The following is a 25,732-nucleotide window of genomic DNA, read 5'->3' on the forward strand; positions in this document are numbered from 1 at the left end:
TAATTTCATTGATATGTGTCTCCTTACATTTTTCATAAGTTTTATTTGGAATAATTAATTTCAGTTCTTTTGGTGAAAAGTCCTGTATTATTTTACCAAAAGGACTCTTTTGAAATACATTTATGTGATCTTCTTCTACAAATAACAAGAATGTAATTTGTATTTATGATGTATAATATGTAATGACAAGTAATTTGTTTTAATTTTTAAATTTTTGTAATAATTATAAGTAATAATGCATTATTTTAGAGATGGCTAATTAACAAATTATATTTAATTTTAAGTCTACGTATTTATTCTTGTCTGAATAATTACAACAAGAATCTAAGTCTGTTTTAAGTACATATGAAAAATAATAATTGATGATAAATGTGTATGCTATATATTATATATTATTTACCTGATTTATTAAATGAAATTCTCCTTTTAACTGGTGTCAGAAAGTCTATATTTTGTGCATCGAGATGTATATACTACACTGGAGCGCGCACTAGTCGTCAAAAAACGAGCCGGCTCGTTGATTCGCTTCCCCCACCATTGCATGGCAAAAGGACTGGATGGCATAAGGCAGTGCGTTACGCCGTTGCACAATTTCGATTATTTCATGGCGTCAAATTCTGTTTACTGGTTAAATTTCTGCTTTATTGTAAATTCAATATTTAATATTTAATCATGGTAATTTCGTGTTCCTCATATGGGTGTACAAACCGGCGGAAAAAAGGATGTGGTATACAATTTCACCGGTATGTAAAAACATAGGTACCTTTAGTCATTTTTGTACCGATTATTCTAATATAAATAGCCTTAATATTATACAAGATAAACGTTACTGTCTGATGAGTATATGTAATAAAATTATTTTGTTTACCTGGTTTAGCTTTCCTCTAAAGAGGCCATCCGTTTTGGAAAAGTGGATACATGAAATGAAACGCAAAAACTTCAAACCTTCTGAGTATAGCTATTTATGCAGCGAACACTTTACAAATGAAGACTATCAAATCCGTCCAGGAGCAAATGTGAAATGGTTAAAAGATGAGGCTGTTCCATCATCAGTATTTAAAGAGTTTCCTCAACATTTACAGAAGAAAAAAGTTGTTCGCCGGTTGTTACAAAGAAACCCATTGGTAAGTTTAATAATTTTACATCATATAATCTTAATCATTTATTAATTTCAGAAATTGTTGTTACCTATTTTTAATTAATAGTATGCAATATACTTAGATCCTTCAGACTACACAGTGACAAATGTTGCCACTATATTTTTTAACAACATTAAATGTTGTTATATACAAATTGTGTATATAGGTTTACATACCTATAAACTTTTCTTCACTTTCCACTGTACATATCTAATTTTAAGACATACACTTTTACCCAGTGACATATAAAAATGTCTAGATATGCAATTTTTATAAACTCTACTCTCTTCAAACAAGAAAAAAGTTGAAAACATAAGACTGATTAGTTAATTTTATTATTTATTAATTTAGGTTGAAAATAATTGTGATATATCTGTCGATACGGTCGATATACAATGTTCCAGTTCAACAATTTTGAAAATAATACTAAAAGTGTTCAGTGTTCCATACAATCGCCAACAAAAGCAATTTTGAGAAAAAAAGTAAAAGTATTACAACAACGCCTTAAGCGAAGAGAAACAAAAATAAAATCATTAAAAAGTAATGTAACTAACATAATTGTTTCTAATACAATATTGAATTTGTAAAATGTATTTGTGTTACAGGTCTTGTTATGCGCATTAAGAAAAACGTCCCGATGTCAGATGATGTGACGACACAGCTAGAAGAACATTTTGGTGGGATACCGTTAGCTTTATTACTGCATGAACGCAAAACTAAAAAATTGGAAAAAATGCCATACGCTATAGTGATTCTATGAAAGAGTTTGCTAAAACACTTTTCTTCTATTCTCCTAGAGCTTATAGGTATGTACGCACACATTTTAGACTTCCTCATCATTCAACCATTCGAAGCTGGATGAACACTATGGAATGTGAGCCTGGGTTTTTGGAAGGAGTCTTCAAATTTTTAAAACTTAAAATAACTCAAAAGACTTGGTTACAAGACTGTTCGTTGGTTTTGATTCTATGTCGATCAGAAAACAACTAATTTGGGAACCTGATAAAGGCAAATATGCTGGAAATGTAGAATTTGGTGTTGGTGAAAGTACAGATCTTGCTACTGAAGTTTTAGTTATTATGGTGGTTTGCTTAACTAAACAGTTTAAATGCCCAATTGCTTTTTTTTATGTGAATAAGATAAATAGTAGTGTATTAAGTACATTATTATCTACAGCTATTGTAAAACTGCATGAGGTAGGCATTCAGGTTTGGAATGTAACGTGTGATGGTGCTTCTGCTAACATACAATGCTTCAAAAAGTTGGGCTGTAGTTTTGATATAGACAACTTGAATACAAAAATCACTATAGATAAATCTATAGAAGTATATTCTATGTTTGACACTTGCCACATGCTTAAGCTTGCTCGTTCTTCTTTAGCTGACAAACAAATTATTCAGTCAAAAAATGGTGATATAAAATGGTCATATTTATGCTCTTTGAACTCTTTTCAAAATGAATTAGGATTAAAATTTGCAAATAAGCTAACTGCACAACATATTTATTACAGAAATTCAGTCATGAAGGTCAAACTTGCAGCACAAACGTTGAGTAGTGGGGTTGCCGATGCAATTGAATATTTATGTCAAAAAGGTGAACCTTCTTTTACAAATAGCCAAGCTACAGTTGAATTTATAAGAAAAATTGACCGCCTATTTGATATCCTAAATTCTAGAATACCATTTTCTAAAGGTTATAAGAGTCCTATACACGCTGGTAATATCAACACTATAGTGTCTGTATTCAATGATACTACTGATTATTTAAAAACATTAAAATGTGATGGAAGTCCGTTAGTATTAGGTGGGAGAAAAATGTTCATATTAGGATTTATTGTTACAATGTCTTCTACTATACAAATTGCTTATAAACTTCTATATAGATCTCAAAGTCCCCTTAAATTTATCTTGACATACAAAATGTCACAGGATCACCTTGAAATTTTTTTTGGTTGTGTAAGAGCGAGAGGAGGGTCTAACAATAACCCAAATTGTGTCCAATTCAAAAAAAGTTTAAGGCAATTACTATTTACCAAAAATATTACCGTGGAAAACGGAAATTGCTCTCATTTTGTTATTCCTGGAGGGGATGTTTTAGATTTCCGTTGTGAAAAAAGAAGCTTAATACTGAAGACAGTGAAAATATATTTGAATCTGATATTAATAATTATTTAGATATTCTTAATAGTGTACAGTTAGGAGAGTACACAGGTGAAATATTAGATTACATTGCAGGATATATTGTAAGAAGCATATGCAAAAAACTTGTGTGTCCTTTCTGTGTAGGTATATTATTAAGTTTTCAATCAGATCATGACTATACAGCAGGTATTCAATTTACATCTTTTGTAAATCGAGGAAAATTAAAAATTGTATCTGAGGCTGTATCTTTGATCATCAAGGAATTAGAAAAATCTTTTCAAACTATAGTTGTAATAAAAAAAATTTACACAAGAATGTAAAACAAAGTATTATTATGTTAACAAAAAAAAATATATTAAATAAAAATTCACTTTTTTTTTCCCAAATTCTCACCCTGTTAATGTTGATTTAGGTTCTCCATCTCATGAATATAGTTTGTTTACAGCTATAAGTAATAGTTATATCAACATAAGAATGCGTCATTATGCAAAAAATTAATTCTAGGGAAGTATTTAAAAATAAATCGTCACTGAGGCAAAAATTCACTAAATTAATATTATTTAATAATTTGTAAAAATAAAATTAGATTTGTATATTTTTTAATTTTTTAAGTATTATTTAATTATAAGCACAAATATTGTTAATTTAAGTACTTATTTCATTTATATGTTGTATCAAATATAAATATTAGAAAAATAATGGTTTGTTTTAATTGACTGTTTATGAATATTGGGTACCTATTTACTAGTAGTTGCTTATTATAAATGATTTTTAAGTACCTAATTTCATTACAATATAATTTTCGGACCACAATTTAGAACAATGTATTTTAAAATTAATTATTTTCAACAAATAAATTCAAAATCGTACATTCAACATTGGTAACTACAGAAAAAATAAATAAACAACGAACGTTGCGACTTTGCGAGCACGGAGCAATGCGTATTAAAGCTTATCTGAATATGCTACGTGAGTTTTTTTGCCCTGCAATGGTGGGGGAACAAGGCTACGCCGACGGCTCATTTTTCGTTGTAGTGTTATCATAGGGAGTGCGCGCTCCAGTGTAGTATATACATCTCGATGATTTTGTGATACATTTGATATAACTTCATTGTCTGGATATTTTTTAAATAATAAGTATAATTATTATAAAAACTTCTTTATATTATATTCATTTAGGTACATATAATTTTAATTGGGTTATAATAAACTTACTATTTGTATTAAACTTTACAGGAATGGCTCCAGACATAAGTCTGTTATGATCTGGTCTGGTGACATCATGCGCATTAAAATGATCTTCACACAGATACCTATTTTTAATTTTTTTCGGCGATAAATTATCTAATGCCATGTTTCCTATAAAAATAATAACTTATTTATACTACATTCATCTTAATTCTTTCAATTAAAATGTATTTAACTTACCTGAATTGAAAATCCATTTTCTACATGTTTCTCTATCAGTAGGAAATCTATACATTTTTTTTTTTACAGTTGGATCTGTTATTCTTACAGTTAGAAAAATTACAGCTTCCACCAGGCATATTTATCAAAAATTTAGAATTTGTAATTAAAAAAACACAGACAATTTATGAAAATCACAATTCACAACACTAATAAATTCGCAAGTTAATCGTTAATCAATTACCTAAATAGCAAAGTCCGTTAAATTATTTTTTAAATACCTATATAGAGAAATTAATAGTTCGTCTTTTTTTCTAATATAAATCCGTGTTCTTTTCAAATTACGTTTTGGCGCTCTATGTACAATTTTATTCTACAGTATTTTAAATGTATCCAATAATTATGTATCATTGATATGATCATACTGCATTTGCTATCCACGACAAATTTAGGAATGCGCCATCTATCGGCTGCTATCCCTTTGCGCGTATCACATATTTCAGCTATAGATGGTTTCTCTATACTATCTATACTCAATGGTATTACATTAAAATTGTATGTTCAACAAGTTAATATACTAACGTATGTGTATGTGTGTTTAAGAATAAAAATAGCTAAAATTATATAAAATATAAATAATACATTTCTGAACTTAAATTCTACAAATTTAATATAACATATTATTTCAGACAATGTTTGTGAAAAAAAAATTGACGTTTAAGACACTGTTTTTGCAATTAAGAAATAATGGACCTTTGTCACCTCAAAACATTGATTCTAGAAATTATTTATTGGATTTTATCATACAAAATTACGGTTCTAAAAATTGGGATACAAGTTATATAAAAAAAATAGAAACAGAAATCTTGAATTTTTCGCGTTCTCTTACAAAAAAATGGTCAGGTTGTAATCGAACTTTGAACATATTTATGAATAAATATAAAGAATGGTTAGAAACAGAATTTAAATTCCCTGATATAAAAAATGATCAAACTTTAAAAACTGTAGGAAGGCCATCAAAAGAGTTTTCTGCCTTAAATCATAGAACAAAGAGTAAAAGAGTTAAAGCCATCGTTGATGGCCTAACTACACCCGAATTAATTTTTGCAACTCAAACAAAATTATATAAAGCTGGAAAACAAGATTGTGCAGAATTATTAAAAGAGGCAACTATAACTCCAACCAGAGCTTCTAAAATAAAAACAAATATTAAAAACCATAATAAACCAATACAATATTCTGATGATGAAGCGCTTTGTTGTTTAATTGATAAACGACTTACGAAAAATCAATACATTGGATTGCGATTGGAAGCAAAACAGCGTAATGCTAATATATATCCATCATATAATAGTATTCTTCAAGCCAAACAAAGATGCTATCCAGATAAATGTTTTGTACCAGAAAGTGCTTCTAATATATCTTTTCAAAATTTACTTGATCATACTGTTCAACGAATATTTTAAATACCAAATATTCAAATTATTTCACAATCTTATAATTTTGAAATGATTTATAAGTGGGGTTGTGATGGCAGTGGGAGCCATTCAAGGTATAAGCAAATTTTTAAAACGCAACCTGATAAAACAGATGCAGATATAATTATGGCATCTTTAGTTCCGCTTCAATTAAGATGTAAAAGAAATGAAAGCTACTTTACTATCTGGGAAATTCCTCGATATTCCTCAACAAGATTCTGTAGACCAATTATGTTTGAGTATATAAAAGTTACTAAAGAAAGTACGAGACGATTAGTTGATCATATTGAAAATCAAATAAAAACATTAATTCCTACCACAATTACTATCAATAATTCAGCCGAAATACAAATAGAACATAATCTAATATTTTCAATGATCGATGGCAAGGTAATATTTTTATACGAATACATAAATATAATTATTGATAATTTATAATTTATAAAAAAATGTATTTATTGTTTAAAGTGTTATTTTTTTTTAGATTTGCAACTCAATAACCGAAACCTCTAGTCAGAAATGTTATATATGTAAATGTAGTCCAAAAGAAATTAACAAAATCGATAGTTTAATAAATTATAAAGCTGATTGTGAAACATACAGATTTGGTCTATCGGTGCTTCATGCTCATATTCGATTGTTTGAATGTTTATTACATATATCATATCGTTTAGATATTAAAACATGGCAGGTAAATATTATTCTATACATAAGCATAATATACAAATTTATAAATTAATTACTACAGATTGTAATTAAGGTAAGATCGTTGGAACACAAAGAAATATTTCAAAAACAAAAAAAAGTATATACAAGATCAATTTCGTTTACAATTGGGTTTATTAGTCGATGTTGTGTTACAAGGTTAGTGTTTAATAATTGATAGTTCTTGCTAAATTTTTAAATATATATATATATAATATATATATTTTTTTCTTTTAGGAGCTGGAACAACTAACGATGGAAACACAGCCCGTAAATTTTTTAAAAATGCTGAAACTAGTGCTATTATCACAGGATTAGACGTCCGATTAATTCAACGTTTTGCTAATATATTATATGCTATATCAAGTCATCATGAAATTAATTCAAAAACATTTAAATCGTACACTTTGGAAACAACTAAACTTTATGTTAGCCTTTATCCTTGGTATTACATGCCCAGTAGTGTCCATAAAATACTAATACATGGTGCAGATATTGTACAGTATGCATTATTGCCAATGGGTAAGTTTTACTGTTTAACTAAAAAAAAAAAGATTGTTTAATTTAAAAAGAATTATAAAAATGTACAGGACAACTTTCTGAAGAAGCAGCTGAAGCTAAAAATAAGGATTTGCGTAAATACAGAGAGCATCACTCTAGAAAATGTTCGAGGTTAAATACAAATGAAGACATCCTCCATATGTTACTCGTGTCTTCTGATCCATATTTGTCGACAATGAGAAAATTACCGACAAAAACTATAACCCAATTGTCGGATGAAGTAAAATCATTACTTATTTTAAATTTATGTAATTCTGATGATATGGATCATGATGGTTTGGAGGTTCATGAAGAATTTAGTGAAACTGAAGGTGAAACAGATGAAACAGATGAAGATTTATAAATTAAAAATAATTTGTATACCTACCTACTAAGATTAAAATAAATAAACTTCTTTTTTCACATTTACATATCAGTTGATTTTTAGGTCACCCTGTATAATGTATATATAAATACTATATATGCATAGTATATTAAATTGATAGATATATATTATTATATACACTTATTTGAAAAAGTTTAAACTTGTATATATAAGCATTATCCATTACCTATTTGTTCGCGCCAAACATAGTGCTTATCGCTTATGCTCGACGATGACACCGTCTTAATTGTTTTTTCCTCTCCATACTCCACTCCGTCTTCTACGTGTTCATTAAAAATTATCTCAATATTATTATACTATCTATATTATATTCATTCTCTTTGTGTTCCTATTATATTATTTAATTATTGGTCAGCTTTGCCGTTTGTACATTATCATATGTTATCTCTTATTAATTCATCATTATTATTATTGTTTTTCGTACTCTGCGGCCAACGCCCTTTTTTTGTATTATTATTATTGTTTTTTTTTCGTACCTTTTATGTACGTTTTTCGTTTCTTGTTGTTTTGTTAGTCGCATTGAGCGCAATAACGTACTTTACAATTATTATTATTCTTCCGTGATTTTTCACTCACGGACTGTCTTCACTGTGAAGACTCAAATAAACACCCTCATACCACGACCCACTTCGTAAGTTTCTTCACCATATCACCCCCTCATCCATTCATTTACCAAAGCCAGCGTCCTCCGAGTACTGTGCGACGCGACTTTACCACCGCGGCAGTACCACCACTGAGAGCGTCACCGCGTAAGACCGCCAGCACCCACTGTGGGTTGTGTGAGAGGCCGCCCCGGTCGTCCAGTTGTACCCGTCACCAGCCAACCAGTCATCAGTCCGCCACCACCTGCCTTAGTTATAAGTAGTTTTTAAGTTGCCCCATTGATAGTTCCCCCCTGTGGTCATTGCACCAGACCGGATCGACCACAGGGCCCCTCAGCCCTAAATAAATAAATTGTATCATCCTACTTCCCTTGTTTTCTCACATACATATATTTCTCTCCAGTTCCGCCGTGTTGTCGACAAGCACATATATTGCCTACCTTCAATATATAAGGCGCGAATCTATTTGGTTGCCTACACGCCACTTAACCGGCGTTTAGAACCGGAGTTGGCCGATTTTTGGCCTACATTGTTCTCGGTCAGTACCGAGTGGTCCTTCGGCCCATAGTGTTGGGCGCATACAACCTATTAATTTTGACGCGCCAAACTTTCATTTTGGACCACTGTGCGTCGCGTCCAACAACGAAACGAGAATATACGTGAATATTTTCATGAGAAAGTTTACCTGTGCAAACGAGTTGGCCTATGTTTTTACGAATCAAAAATACAAGTTTTGGAAGGTCTATTCTCGAAGGATCTAAGTATGTATTTATTGGGCCGTGATCATCAAGACAAAGACGACCCTTTGAACGATATGGTCGAGCATGAACGTTTAGATACATCACGTGCGACTCGTTTTCGCCAACTGTCAGCGAACTTTTAAGACAGCAGTGTACGTAAACCTGTACCACGACAGCAGTATGATACACCATCGTCTTTACCAACGAAGAAATAAAATACAAAAAAACAACAGATTACGAAGGAAACCCAACAGTCCGATCGTGTTTTAATTGTGGCTCTATAAAACATATTTCATCTAAGCCAAAGAGAGAAAAAGGGGCCTGTTGTAAGTGCAGTTCAACGTCACACCAAATAGGAAGTTGTACAGGACGAACAAGACAGAGTTCCATTGCATCGACAGAAAATAAGTCAGGACTAATGAATATCGACATCGCAGACAATGATGTACCATCCGTCGACCATCCGAAGCCGTACGAAGTACAATGCCACTTTGACGTTCCTGTTGCCGAACATGAAGTTTGTGAGATCGAGTTCAATGCTATAATCGACATAGGTAGTCCTATAAGCCTTCTGAAATGTGAGTTTATTCCAAATAATTATGTTGTAATTAAACCAGCATGTGATAGTAATTTCTACGGAATTAACGGGGCTAAGTTAAATATATTGGGGATTTTTGAAACTAATGTAATAATCAATAATAATGTCATAGATTTTATATTTTATATTTTACCGAATAGTACAATGTCTTATGATGCTATTCTAGGTAGGGATCTCCTGTCTAAACCCGGTTTTAAAATTGAATTTATGAATGAAAAAGTTAATATTATTATGAAAGAAGTTGACAATAATTTTGACGAAATATTATGTATTAATTATAGTCAAGACGAAAACGACAGCAATAATTGTTTGTTGAACATAAATCCGGATTTGGACTTGGAAATAAAAAATAAGTTTATTGAAGTGTATAACAACGAATATAGTAATGTAGATTTTGATATGAAAATTATTTTAAAGCACGATCAACCCATTTCTTTTCGCCCTAGACGCCTGTCATACAATGAACAAAATAAGTTGCGTGTTATTTTAGACGAGCTGTTATCCGAAAGAGTAATAATACTGAGTAATAGTGCATATAGCAGCCCGATCGTATTGGTTAAAAGAAATCTGGAGACAATAGGTTGTGTATAAACTATAGAGCGCTTAATAAAATAACATTAAGAGATAATTTTCCGACACCCCTAATGGACGATCAGTTGGATTAACTACATGGAAAAAAATATTTATATTATTAGATTTAAAGAATGGATTCCATCATATGCGTATGTGTGAAAAATTTATCCCTTATACGTCGTTCGTAACACCGTTAGGACAATACGAATACGTAAAAATTCCGTTCGGTTTAACCAACTCATTTAGAGTATTTGGTCGAAATTATTCAGTTTGTTTTTCATGAGTTACTCCGTCGGGGCTACCTTTAGTATACCTAGATGATATGATGATTGTAACCCAAAATTATAACGAACACCTCGAAACATTAAAAGAAGTTTTCTGCCTCGCGACGAAACTTAACTTACAATTTCGGTTGGATAAATGTTTTTTCGGTTTTAAAGAGGTCGAGTACCTCGAGTATCTAATTAATGAACATGGCGTACGTCCCAGTTCAAGACACATTGAGGCAATGTTCACCTATTCTATTCCAAAAAACCAAAAACAAGTAAGACATTTTTTAGGGTTAACCAGCTATTTTTGCCGTTTTATTCCTAATTTCTCGACAGTCCCTAAGCTACTTTACGATCTCGTAAAAAAAAAAAAAATACACATTTTATGTTCGGAGATAAGGAACAAAATATTTTTAGATTTTTGTGTACAACACTGATCGAGTCATCAGTATTGGCTATTTATTCACCCGACATAGAAACGGAGTTACATTGCGACGCAAGCTCGTCAAAGATTGGTGCAATATTATTCCAAAAACAGAAAGATAACATATTAAAACCAGTATTCTATTTTAGTCAACGCACGTCCCCGAGCGAGTCCAAATTTCATATTCGAATCAGAATGTCTCGCCGTAGTATACGCTATTAAACGTTTCCATGTTTATTTAGCCGACATAACGTTCAAGGTCATGACTGATTGTGATAGTTTTCGTCTCACTTTGATTAAGAAAGAAATAAGCCCACGATTTTCCAGATGGGTGTTATTTTTACGAAACTATGATTTTAACATTTTTCACCGCCCAAACAAAAATATGCAGCACGTAGACGCATTCAGTAGGTGGCATGCTATTTTAGTTTTAGAGTCTAATTCATTTAAACAGGTGCTCACCCTTAGGCAAAATACAGACGATGACATTAGTATCTAAAATTAGGGACGAGTTATTAACGAAAGATAGTAAATTTTTTGAATTACGTAATGGATTGGTGTACAGGATAGAAAATAAAAATAAAAGATTTTATGTACCACTGTCTATAGAGTCAAATGTCATACGTACGTGCCACGACGATATGGCCCATGTTGGCTTATCGATGGTTATCGAAAACTTTTCGCGTGTATACAGGTTTCCGGACATGAAAACGAAAGTACGTAATTATATTAAATAACTGTTTAAAATGTATCGAGTTCACGGTTCCCAGTGTAAAAAAAGGTTTTCTAAATTGTATCCCGAAAGGAGATAAACCGTTGTTAATAATACACGTAGATCACCTGGGTCCTCTGGAAAAAACAGGAAACAAAAACAAGTTTATTTTCGTCGTGATTGACGCATTCACAAAATTGGTTAAATTATATCCCTGTCGTAGTACAAAAACGGAAGAAGTAATAACTAATAAAACATTTGCGTAATTATTTTTAAACATATTCGAAGCCGCGGAAAATAATTAGTGATCGTGGTACGTTATTTACGTCCGCAGCATTTAAACAATTTCTAGAGAACGAATCTGTAAGCTTAGTATTAGTTGCTGCAGGAACACCTAGGGCCAACGGCCAAGTGGAGATTGTCAATTAATCTGTTGTACCCATGTTAGCAAAATTATCTGAACCTACAAATAAATGGGATCGAGTATTAAATGTAGTTGAGTTTGCAATTAATAATACCATACATAGGTCGACCGGTCAAAGTCCAAGCGTTTTATTAAGCTATTGCATAGCTTTTATCGCAGGCCTGGTGTGGTGACTGAAAAAAAATTTTTCGTAACGAAAAAGCGTGACCACTACCTGCGAAATCCCGTAATACCCCTCCTGTCAACCGCGCGGCGACCCGTATCTATTGTCATACCGTGCTATCTGCGATAAAAGGTCGGCTGTCGGCGGCTATTGTTTGCAGATATATTTCCAAGTAATAATAATGTACCTATAATTAATTAATAATTATACGGTTTATATTATATTATAATATACATTTTTATTATATTTATATCTGGATAGTGGATATGATAAAATTACACAGTGTATGAGACATGCTGCGTTATCGTTTTTTTTTTTTTAAGCTATTGCATAGCTTTTATCGCAGGCATGGTGACTGAAAATATATTTTTCGTAACGAAAAAGCGTGACCGTTACCCGTTATCATCGTAATGTTACAAAAACGGGGAAAATAAATAATAATAATAATAATCGTTATCATTTATTTATTATTTTAGTTTAATATTATTCACTGTTATCTACCAACAAAACAAATGCATTTTGTCAATCAAATCTTGAGATATACGGTGTTGCAGTTTCACCGACGATATACAGTTTAATAATAAAATATAATAATATAATAATATATATATTATATTATACCTATATTTTATAATATTATATTAATAATTATTATTTTTCTTTTTATTAAATTGTATTAACTTCTTATTTCGTGTTATATGCAATACTGCAATAGCTTTATCGCGGCAGTCCCCGAGTGCCACTTGACTTTTATTTGGAGTAAACCAGGTCGGTATAGTAAACGACGAAATACGACTAATATTAGATAATGAAGTAAATACGAGTTCTGTAGACCTAGATGAAGCGAGAGTAATAGCTGTCGAATGTATAGACAAGGCACAGGAGGGTACGCAGCTCAATATAATTCAAAACGAAAGACTCCGACGATTTACAAAGAGAATGATTAAGTGATGATCACTAACGTGGACGTTACCGTAGGTTGTAACAAGAAATTAATCCCTAAGTTCCGAGGTCCGTATGTAGTACATTAAGTTTTGAAACACGACATATACGTTATTGGTGATATAGATGGGTTTCAGGTAACACAACGTCCATTTGAGACTATTATTGGTCCGGACAAAATGAAAATGTGGATTAAGGTCTAAGGCCCGTATGCATAGTCATTCTATGTGTCACATAAAGCATATTTATGTGACACATAATTTTATTTAACAATTTTCTCTTACATAGTTATATTTATGTGTTACATAGGCTCTAAAAAAACACATAAAGTTATGAGCTCAAATTCCGCCCCATAATTCTTAAGTGATACATAAATTTGTTATTTTTTACCTGCTATCAATATTTTTTGTGCTCAAAATATAAGTTTTAAATAGTTGTATTATAAAAATATAGTAGTAGATATGGACGATTTTAATAACTTTGTTAATTATGTGGAAATGGTTTATGAATATTTCGACGAATTTGATGTTGAACAAATTCCAAGAAAGTATATTCGTTGTATGGAAGATTCGTTTGAAAAATACAATGACAATACATTTTGAAACGTTATCGATTTCCAATACTGATTGTTATGGACCAGTTAGTAGATTTATTAGGTATTCACTATAACAATAATCGAGGACTGCCTATACCTCCCATTCTACAGTTATAGACAACATTGCGTTTTTATGCAACAGCGAACTTTCAAGTAAAATACCTACCTAAATTTAATTTGTACAAATTTAATAACTTATTTAAGACATGTTTCTTTTAATTTGTAGACGGTTTGTGGAGACTTGAGAGGCATTAACCAGAGCACTGTATCTAGAATTATTAAAAGAGTTTCCCATCAGATTGCTAATCGTTTTAGGGATCATGTAAAGTTTCCCCAAACTAAAGCCGAATGGGCAGTCATTAGACAACAGTTTTTTGAAATACCTAACTGGAATGCCAGGTGTAGGAGGATATATTGATTGTACTCATATAAGAATACAAAATCCAGGTGGTATTAATGGTGAAGTATTCAGAAATCGTAAAGGATGGTTTTCTTTGAATGTTCAAGTACCTAAACAATATATTAATAATATCATATTTATTTATTCAATCCAAAAATATTATAGTTAGTTTGTGGTCCATTGATGGAAATACATGATTTCTAGGTAGATGGCCAGGAAGTTACCATGATACCTTTATCTTTAATGCCAGTCATGCATGTGCTGTATATTCTAACAATAATCATAATCTTATACTTCTGGGAGACAATGGTAATAATAATAAATAAATAATAAAAAATAATAATAACCATAATAAGAAAATTAAATAATTAATACCTCTCTTTAGGATATGCATGCAAACCTTACATATTTACACCTTTACTTAATCCAGTAACAAATGCAGAGAAAAATTATAATAAAGCACATATCAAAACCCGAAATATTGTAGAGCGAGTGTTTGGTGTATGGAAAAGAAAATTTCCATGTCTAAGGAGAGGTTTAGCAAATTCACCAAACACAATAGTTTTAATAATTGTAGCTTGTGCTGTTCTATACAACATAAGTTTAAAACTTAGATTACCAGAATTTGCTGTTGACGATGAAACTGATGAAGAAGTAAATCATTTCTGAATGATGAAAATTTAGAGATTATTGGTGCAGCTACTAGGAGAGCTTACATCGTTAGGCATTTCACTTAACTAAAATATTTATTATTAGTAGCACTTATTGATAAAAATATTAAGGTTATTTAACTAAATAAAAATATAGTAGTTATTAAATAAATTTAGAGAAATAAGTAAGAATAAGACATTTGACTTAGAACTTATGTTTTATTATAATATAAAATAATAAAGTATATAATAAATTAATCTATTTTAAGGTTAAAAAAAATATATGGTACCAAATGTTAATATTCTTTAAATATTGAATGAATTTTAAAAAATCTATGAAATAATAATAAAATTAGTTTACATATTAATTTGATTATGATTTTTTAATTTATTATTTGTAGTAAAAGTTTTTCTTTTTTTAATTTAAATAGCTCATTTTCTTCTGCATGATTGGTTATCAAACCTTGAATTAAAAGTTTTTGATAATCTATCTGAAAATTAAAATTAATTCGTTTTGATTATGTATGTCTACCATAACTTTTATATAATATTTAAGTAATATAAGTAAACAGGAAATGAAAAATTTAAATAAATATTCACAACACATTTAATAATTGTGTTTATTTCAAATTATAGAAGGTTAAAAGGAATTATAAAGAAGGTGGAATGTAATATATTAACTTTAAAAAGTATGGACATCTGTAATGGACCAATGATTGAGTAAAATAAACATAAAATAAACATTCTTATACTTGCTTTGGTACTAAAAATTAGTTAGTAGGTATTTATGATATTATTAATTTAAATTATTAGATAATATTTTATTTTGCTCTTTTATTTATGTATCACATGTAGCCCAGAAAAAAACTGATATTCTGCTGGCTATACCTACTAATACAACAAACATACCTGCAACTTGCATAAAGATGATTCACTTTCATAACTTGATTTTATCTTTTTTAATCTTAAATTTGCTTCCTCACTTAGTTACCAGACAACCCCATTTTTGATTACATTGTAGTGAAAAGTGCCATTCAAATCCAAAATCAAAATAACATTTGTAGGTTTTTATAACAATACATAAAATTAATTTGTTCCAATATAAAAAATATGTTATTCAAAAAATACCAAGTGCATTGAAAATTTAGGGTTGCCAACTTTTAATTTGGAAAATAACGGTCCAAGTTTAAGTAAAAAAAATCATAAATCGTAAAGGTCATAATTTCAGTAAATTTTTATTTGATATAAGTATAATTGATAAATTGATTTGATATTAGTATAATTAATAAATTGAATGATATATTACATAGTTAGTTTTAAAATAATATTAATATTACATTATGATAAAATAATTAAATAAAGTAGTAAAGTAAATTTTAAACTTTTAAATGTATATTTAGCGGTATTTTTCACGGCGTTTAATAAATGTTTTTCATTTTGTATTTCTTCAAAAAACTCCAAACAATTATATGTTAAGTTATTTCTTATAATTAATTCAGCTTTAACAGTATCAACTCTTAAACGATTGCGCTCGTCTGTCCACAAACTGTCCATGTGGCTAACACGGCACCGAAAATACATACTGCACGATTTATTTAATATTTTATAATTGTGCAGTAGATGATCGGAAAAATTTTACCCATTTTTCCGAACTAGTGAGTTCTGTGTTATTTAGGATATCATTTGATATTAATTTTATAAAATTAAGCTCTTCATACAATTCATCTCCATTGACATGGACCTTAATTAATTTTGCCAAGTCAAGTAAATCTATTAATTTAGGTAATTCAATTAATTTCAAACACGAAAACAATTTAAATGGAGAATTTTCATAATCAAACCATTTTTCGAGGTATTCTAATCCACGTTTATAAGTATTTAGAGCATCAGATTTAAATATATCGCTTTCTTTGCTAGTAAGATTGGGTAATCGTTACTGTAATCCCAAAAAAAAATTATCATTTTTACGATTTAAAATTTGAGATCTTAAACTTAACATTACATCATAGACTTCTGGAGCGTTTAAATTATTTTTTTCTAATATTAAAATATGTTTTTGAAAAATAGACAACACATAATGAACAAACCAAATGTAACATTCACTTAAAGTTAACTATTCAGAAAGTTCATTTTTCTGGTCTCCAATAAATTTCCGTATGATTTTATCACATTCATTTTTTCCATTTTTTATAAAATAAGTTTTAATTGCATTCCAATTTAAAATTAATCGGTCCACGGCATTAAACAAACTAAGCCATATCACTGGAATATGTCGCAATACATTATGAAAGTCCTGCTTTACAAATTCGAAACATTCTTTAAGTTCCTCTACTCTTTTTGAACTCATAGAAAACTCATTAAATACTTTTAATACTAACGTTTCTACATCGTATTTTATAACTTTCATAGAATGCTTTGCTGCGTAATGAATCACGTGACAGTTACAATTAGCTTTAATTATATTAGATTTTTTATCTTTTAATTTTTCGAAGACCGAACAATTTTTTACATAATTAACAGAAGCATTATCAGCGCCATAAGCTATATTTATTTTTTGTTATATTTTGTACATCTATAGATTCAATTGGGGAAGTAATCGTGTTAAAAATTGATTGTGAAGATTCGTTCGGTTCCTAGTAAAAGTCTAAAAGATAATCTTTCACTCCACCTTCAAAATTAAATAATTTAACCGCTAATAGAAAAAATTTTCTATTTCCCTTATTTGAAGCATCTGTAGATACAGAAAAGGGAATCGAAGTAGGATATTTAAGTTGTATTACTGCTTTTTCAACAGCAAACGGGCATAGTACATTTTTGACGATAGCTTCCATTTTAGTTCTACCCAGTAGATGGATTCTGTAAATCGATAAGGATTTAACGAAAAAGTTTGTTAAATCGACTTATCGAAGTTCATAGCTTGTATCGAACCATCATAACGTAAAGCATATTCTGTAAAACTTTGTATCGAATAATATTCGATACAATATGTGTGATTGTTGCTAACGAAAATATCACAAAAACAAAGACGTTTGATTAATATATCCAATCAACAGCGCCTATTTGTGATAATGATTTTGAATCGGTTATCTTTTGTAATTAATTACGAAATTATAATGTATTAATGTGATGTTTTTACTTTACTGTAAAGTGTAAATCGTTTACTACGTCTTCTTGTTTGGTGTTTCAAAAAGATAACTTACTATGGATGAACAGTAAGTTACCTCAATGTATAAATTATCGTTATAGGCGCAAAAAAACTAAAGAAACTACATAAGTACTTAATTTAATATTTAAATTAATATTAATAAATGGTATAATACAGCTACAATGGACCGCCTACAAAAAAAAAAAAAAGGCAAGAGCGACGAAACATTCAGCAGTTAGAATTCATGGTTGACTATTTAACTCAGCATCCAGAAGTTGCAACAGGCAAAATTTACAACTCTGAATGCCAAAGATAAATTGCAAGGTTCATGGGAAGAACTATCTGCCAATTTAAATGGTATGAAAACCTCAAACCAAGCCACAAAAAACGTCAAGTCGTGGAAAGAGGTGAGTTTATTACTTTTAGTTATGTATTATTATGTTTACCTTTATAAACGCACATTTTTATGGTAATTTTTAAAAGTAGACATACTAAAATATTATTTGGTCTTTGAAAAAATCATGTAAATTTGACGAAATTATGTTAAAAAACTTTGGCCAACTTAGTGTTACTTACTTGTGCTTGTGCCATTGCTCAATAGTATATTCAAGTTGTTTTTAAATGGAAAAGGACAGCTAGAATACTATTCAACTATAATTTTTAAATAATGTGTTCATTGTAATTTCTAAAATACTGTTTCTATTTGTGTTCATTGTTATAATATTTGTAGTCATGGAGAGATCTAAAAACCAAGACCTCAAAAAAAGTAGGAGCACTAAGAGCAGCTCATGTAAGAACAGGAAACAAAAGAATAGATCTGCCTCCATTATCTGATTTGGATCAAAAAGTCTTGGGTTTGATGGGTTATGACTATGTCGAAGGAACTGACTGTCCAGACTCCTTTCCTGGATTGGATAATATTATTGGCAAATTTAAAGTTCGTATAACATTGCACTTCAAGCGGTTTGTACCAGGACTTCTATCATTTTCGATAAAGTGGACAGAACACACTCGTTTTTTTAAATACACCTCATTTGTGTCCACGTTATGCAAATAAGCATCTATAATATTCACCCATTTGTTAAAGTTTGCCAAAAAATAACGTGGGTTTGGAAAACGATGAGATTGCATACCTATAAAATGGAATTACACTTTTATTATTCATTCTTATTGACCTTTAATACCTCACTGTCAGTACAAAAGGGCTGTTTATCAAATGTTTTAATTGTTTGGGAGAACATTTATTAATATTAAATATATTATTAATAGTTAGGATGTCGGATGTACGATTAAAAATAAAGCGTGTATGATCAGAGTTAGATCACTTGTTTTAACAATGTATAACACCAAAAACCCCACAATTATAATATTAAAACAATTTTTTTTTGTTATACAAATTTTCTTTAAAATCTTTAGTTTGAGAAAAATGCATCCATATTGTACAAAAACTACAAAAATTTATCTAAAATATTATGCAAAAATGACTTATAGTATTGTATAAAATCCAAGGAAAAAAATGCAAGTCATCAACATCCTAACTTTATTTATATGTACAATGTACTTATATAAAAATTAAAACTTAAATTTGATTTACAGCATGGACTTTTTGCACAGACAGTGCAACATTCTCTTACACTAAGCAATTAGAAAATAGAAGGTATTATATTCCATTTCCAATGGAATTCGAACGCACAGTTTTCTATCGTGATGCAAAACAAAACTGTATACTCAAGTACACAACCATAAACAAGGAAATTTATATCTAGATTAAGATTGTTCGTTCGAATTGCATAATATTAAAATAGTAATGAAAGTGTAAACATTCAATGCAGTATGAAAAGCAATAAGTCATGATGAATGTTAACCACGTGGTTACTATACGTACATCAGTTTACAACGTTCATATAATTTTTAAATAGAAGTTTCTACTTACCATTACTAGGGCAATTGCGAATGCAACATTTGTATGCGTGTTTAGACGACATTATATAGCAAATAAGCAAAATTTAACACGTTCGTGGTCACTTAACATTTTAATATTATTCAAGTACCTACCTAAGAGAATCACTTTTATAGTACTGCTATAGCAGTAATGACCTATCACGTATACATTTTTTACGCCATAGGTCATTACTGCTAGAGCAGTAATAATTTATTTAGCTTTACAAAAATACTAATATTGAAATGATAACAAAACCTATTTTATAACTTGTCAGAATATATTTTTATTATTAATAATTAGTTGTTTACAATATATGCAACTACTTTTTGAAAAGATTTATACATTTTATGAGAAAAAAATACATTATAATATATATTATATAATATTATCCTTGTGCCTTTCTTCAAAACATTTACTAGGGCATAGAGGTTTACCACAACTTTTGTCTTTGAATGATGTTTGTTTCCTTATTTTCGTCTTATAGCACTGCTTACAGTTTTTAAAGTATATTTCTCTTTTAAAATTTGGTGGAGGAGGTATTTTTTCTGAGTAATGATTATTTTCAGGTGCTGCTTTTTTGCTTTTTTGTTTTTGAAAAGTTCTGCTGCAATAGTTTCTATTGGAAGACCAATTAAATTTTTGATGGATAAACCGCGGAATTGCTTAAAGATAACGTTTGTTACACCAAACTTTTTGTTAAAAATAAAATATGAATTCCAGGTGGATACATCGAGCAAATGAAATAGCGCCTTTTTATACCATCTAGCGGTTTTTCTGGGACACGAGTAATAGCTTACCATCTGATCTGAACGATCTATACCACTCATAAAATCATTGTAGTCCTTTATCTCTATTGGTTTATTTTTTCGAGACCATATCTATTTGTTGTAGATACAATTTTTGGGTGATTTTTAGTTGTGATACAGAACACGTCTCTTTTATCTTTCCACTTTGACATATATACATTTTTATTCTGTCTTCATACATATTCACCACGTTTTAATTTTTTGGCAGTCACTTCCTTGTGATTTCCTTTGCGGTTGCTTCTTAATGTTCCCGTCGAGTGAGTTTTTTTTCTAACAATAAATTTGATAATGTGACACTATTGTAAAAATTATCCATATAAAGGCTATGCCCTTTATTTAAATACGGTTTCATCAGATGAAAAACAATACTGTCAACTTTTGTTGTAAAACCTTCAAGGTTAGGTTCAATAACTGTTGATGGCGTATTTTTATCTTTATACATATCAATATTTAAAACATATCCATCATGTGAGCAAAGTTCGTAGAACTTAATTCCATATTTGGCTTTTTTGTTTTTAGTATATTGTCGCCATTTTAACCGACCACGATGTAGAAGTAAAGACTCATCGAGAGATAAATTTTCATCAGGAAAATATTGGCTTAATTTGGCAGTAAATTTGGGCCTTTAGTTATAGGGTTATATTTTGTTTAACAATATTTTTGGGGCCCATTTTTTATTTTTGCGGGGGAGCCCCAATTTTTTTTGCTATGCCACTGATATGACGTATAAAAGCATGTGTGGTAGACGGTAAGTGTGCGGTAGACCGCATATGACAAGAATACCCAACTTTATTTCCAGTAACATCAGTCTGTCAAATATAATATTATGATGGTGCGAGTGGTTACTTCAATAAAAAAAAAAAAGATAGGAATGCCGAAAAAAAAAACAAACATATTTATTAAAACTTTAAAACACCCGCCGAACTCGACGGGCGGTGATGAACAACTCTAGTACTCTACTGGTCAACTAATGATACAAAAATATCCGTTGTCGCAGTGGTCGGTCTGGATCGACGGGTAACGTAAACAAAATATTACAATGGGCTTGTCGGTATTTATATAAGTACTCATAATAATAATAATAATCACTACAGTTCGGCCAATCCTGACATTTGTTCGTCCTAAACAAGGTTGCAGTAATTTGAATAATGTTTATAAATACAAATAAAATGAAATGGGAAGAAAACGTGTTATATCGGCAACTAATTAATGTAAATAAAAAAAAAAAAATTAATGCTGAAGCAAGTGTGTTATGCCCGTATGCATAGTCCTGTTGTTATGTGACATATAATTGCTTATGTGACCAATAGCTAAGTGGCCCATAATACTTTTATGTAACCCTTAACTATTTTTATGTACCATATAAATTGGTTTTGCATAAACGATATTTATGTATTCTATAATTATGTAAAAGTTTATGTGATAATAACTATTGTTATCAGTGTTACTAAGTTCATATTAATGAAAATTGGTGAGATAACGAAAAGTAATATTTTAAAATTTGTATAATTATTAACATTATTTCATTTTGTTTTCTGAATTTCTGATTTAATAAAAATATTATAAATAATGACGAGCAATTCAGAAAAAAATAAACGTGTCCGTGCTCCTAATATTTTTGAAAAGGAAAAATCAATTATATTACAATGCATATCAAAAGAAAAGGATATAATCGAAGGTAAAAAATGGACAAATTAGCAACCGGGATAAAAACACAGTTTGGGAAAGAATTGCTGTTAATTTCAACACTCACTTAGGTGCAAACAAAGTATGTACCTATATGAATTATACTATTTAGGTAAGTTAGGTATATTATAATCTTTACCTACTGATTTAGTGTAATATAAAATAATATATTTGTTTGTCAGTTCCATACTGAATTAAGTAGTCAATCAATTATTATGATAGTACAAATATGCCTTACACATTTTTGATAACTTATTTTTATTGTAACTACCCACTTACAAGCTTCAAATAATAAGATTAATAAAATTGTTTTCATACTACTGATGTACATATATTTGAATATATTAAAGTAAATATAGGTTGTAAATGCGTATCTATATGAGATATTATTATATTTGTTTACCAGAGAGTCTCAAAATGTCTACGCCGTTTTTGGGAGGTTGAAAAAACCAAAATAGAATGGGACCTGCGAGTGAAAGTAAAGAACACATGGAAACTGGAGGAGGCCCTGAAAAAGAAAGTTTTAATAACAGTACGCTAGAAATAAACGAAATAATAAAAATTGCTGAAAAGAAGAAGAAGAAGCAAATTTTAAAATAGCTGATATTGACAAAAGAAGGTTGGAAAACAAAAAACTCATATTAGAAATTTATACAAAAGTTATTGATAAATTATAAATATTATAAAACAATTTCAATTTTCAATCCTAAAATGTTAAATATTACTATTAAGTATTAGTTGATATTTTGTTTTACAGAAGTTATGTTTATAATGTGTTAATCTAAATTAGATTAAGTAAAAGTGATATTAAATATATTATATGCTATAATTGCTATAGTCTGCGACCAAATAAAATTACGACATTTGTAATTTGTAATGTGTTTTTATTCATCATTGTTTCCATCCCTATAGTTTCCAAATTGTTCCAACATTAATTGTTTTTGTATACGTTGAGCTATTGCTCGAGGTGCTCTTTCATGATCAAATTCAGGTTCAGGTTGATGTTCGAGTAATTCAACTCTATTGTTTTCTCGAGCAATGACATCAAAATCTTCAAAAGCAGGTAGTTTGCAATGTAAGCGAATATTATGAAGTGTAGTACATGCATTGACAATTTTACCTGCCATGCCAGGTGAATACATAAGTACTCTCTGATATGACAAACATCTCCACATACTTTTTAACACCCCAAAGAATCTTTCCACAACATTCCTGGCTTTACAAATTTTTTTAGTGTACTCAAACTGTCTAGTAACTTCTGGATAATGTGGCAGTGGAGTCATCAGCCAAGGTTCCAATGGATAACCAGCATCTCCTTAAATATACAATTATATCAATGATAATACAAACTTTGGTATTAACCATATACATAGTATGTAAATAATTTTAAGCAACACTTAAATGACAGTTCATATGGCAGTATTAGTTTAAAAAAAAAATATTCTTAAATATTCTCAATACCTACCTATCAGCCATGTTTGGCGTTCACCATTATTATAATGGTATTCCATTGCCCGGCGCACGGGTGACATACTCTAAATATATGAGTCATTTATAGCCCCTGGATATCTTGCATTCATATTCAAAATTTGTAGTTTGGAATTTACAATCTGAAAAAAATATATAATTATATAAACCACTTTATTAAATTGAAAAAAAGTAGTCTTACTGCTTGCACATTCAGTGAATGTTTACCATGATGGTTAACATATGCTTCTTCATGTTGTGGAGGAGCAAGTATATGTATATATGTACAATCAATAGCTCCAATTGTACCTTCAAATGGTTGAGGAGCATGTGCAAAATTTTCTCGAGCCCTTTGTCGTTCAGCGCCAGTCATTGGCAATTTAATCCATTTTCTGAACAGACGCTGATTTATAGCATCAGTGACAGCATGTATGCATCGACTGACTGATGGTTGACTTATATTTAACATACTATTACCACCTAATCCTTTTTGATAGCTCCCTTGTGCATAAAAGTACAGACAGACTAATACCTAAGCAAATATATTTAAATTTAGGTAATAGGTACTATTGTAAAATATGTGAGTGAATAATGTATTTAAAATACTTTCTAAATCGATATATTTGTATCTGTATTTAAATAAAATTTTAAAATTAATTTCTAGAACTTATTACTAAAGTAATTTGATATAAATTTGATAAGTACTGAACATAATATTTACTTACTTGTATTTCTGGAGATAATCCAGAAGTTCTTTTATGCTGTAATGATGGCCTTAATGAATTAATTATATTTATAACCAATTGTTGGTTTAAACGAAATGAACCCATGAACTCGTAATTTGGTAACTCAAAAGGATTTTGACCATCTCTTAAAATTCTCCTTTCTAAACGTCTTTCCATTATAAGAACTCTAAAATCTGTTCCCAAGCCAAATAAACAAGACCCATACAACAAACGATTAAAAAAGTAAAAACATCCAATATAACTTGATTTATTTGAATTTTGAATACTCGAAACTCGAAGTTTTACTGAATAATATAATATATTAATTTGATTAATTGGCTGATCATAAAACAGATAATATGTCGTTAATTTTATAACGAGGGGTTTCGAAGTTCCACTTTCGATAACGGCTATTATTGATTTTACTAACGACAAATATCGATAACCTATCGAAAACCTAGTTACAGAATCCCTTTTTTTTTCAAATTGTCGATAACACACCTTTCGATAGCCTAACGAACCGAAAGTTGTCGATAACAGGTCTTATCGATTTACAGAATCCATCTACAGGTGGATTTTGTTAGCTATCGTTGAATCTAAGAAATGTTTCGACTCTAATTTTACTCCACAATCGCTGGAAAGATAGCTATGATTTATTTATTTATTTATTTATATATATACTAGCTGACCCCGTGCACTTCGTTGCCCGTTAAAAATGCAAATTCTATAAAATATGATTCGAATTTTGATTAATTTGTTATTTACTATTCGGTTTAACGGTGTTCAAAACTTAGACATTTTCATTGACTGTTTTGATTCTCAAAAATCTTGTGAAAGCACCACTTTAATATGCAAATTTTGTAAAATGATTTCTTATTACATACTAAATTTGTGATACGATTTTACGAATGTACCGTGTAAATTGTAAGCATCGGTCTATCATTGTTCAGGCTCTACGTTTATCAGTCAGTGAGTTACTCAAGTCATAATATTATAGTAATTCTGCTTACCGTTGCCGTGATACTCTCTTATGATTATGAGAGCAGTATATTA

General features: G+C 29.9%; 1 protein-coding gene and 2 pseudogenes across 1 annotated transcript; 2 read left to right on the forward strand and 1 right to left on the reverse strand.

Annotated features, from left to right (window-relative positions):
- Positions 1–465: 465 nt before the first annotated feature.
- LOC126553137 (THAP domain-containing protein 1-like) lies at positions 466–1,822 on the forward strand. Its single transcript, XM_050208312.1, has 4 exons — positions 466–743; positions 878–1,124; positions 1,491–1,679; positions 1,745–1,822. The coding sequence occupies exons 1-3, from the start codon at positions 673–675 to the stop codon at positions 1,611–1,613; spliced, it is 441 nt and encodes a 146-aa protein (XP_050064269.1). The 5' UTR covers positions 466–672; the 3' UTR covers positions 1,614–1,679; positions 1,745–1,822.
- A 16,475-nt stretch (positions 1,823–18,297) lies between these two features.
- On the forward strand, positions 18,298–23,164 carry LOC126553135 (uncharacterized; annotated as a pseudogene).
- Positions 23,165–23,371: 207 nt separating this feature from the next.
- On the reverse strand, positions 23,372–24,873 carry LOC114132256 (putative nuclease HARBI1; annotated as a pseudogene).
- Positions 24,874–25,732: the final 859 nt, after the last annotated feature.

The sequence above is a fragment of the Aphis gossypii genome, unplaced genomic scaffold, assembly GCF_020184175.1.
Source record: "Aphis gossypii isolate Hap1 unplaced genomic scaffold, ASM2018417v2 Contig00071, whole genome shotgun sequence".
Taxonomy (NCBI): domain Eukaryota; kingdom Metazoa; phylum Arthropoda; class Insecta; order Hemiptera; family Aphididae; genus Aphis; species Aphis gossypii.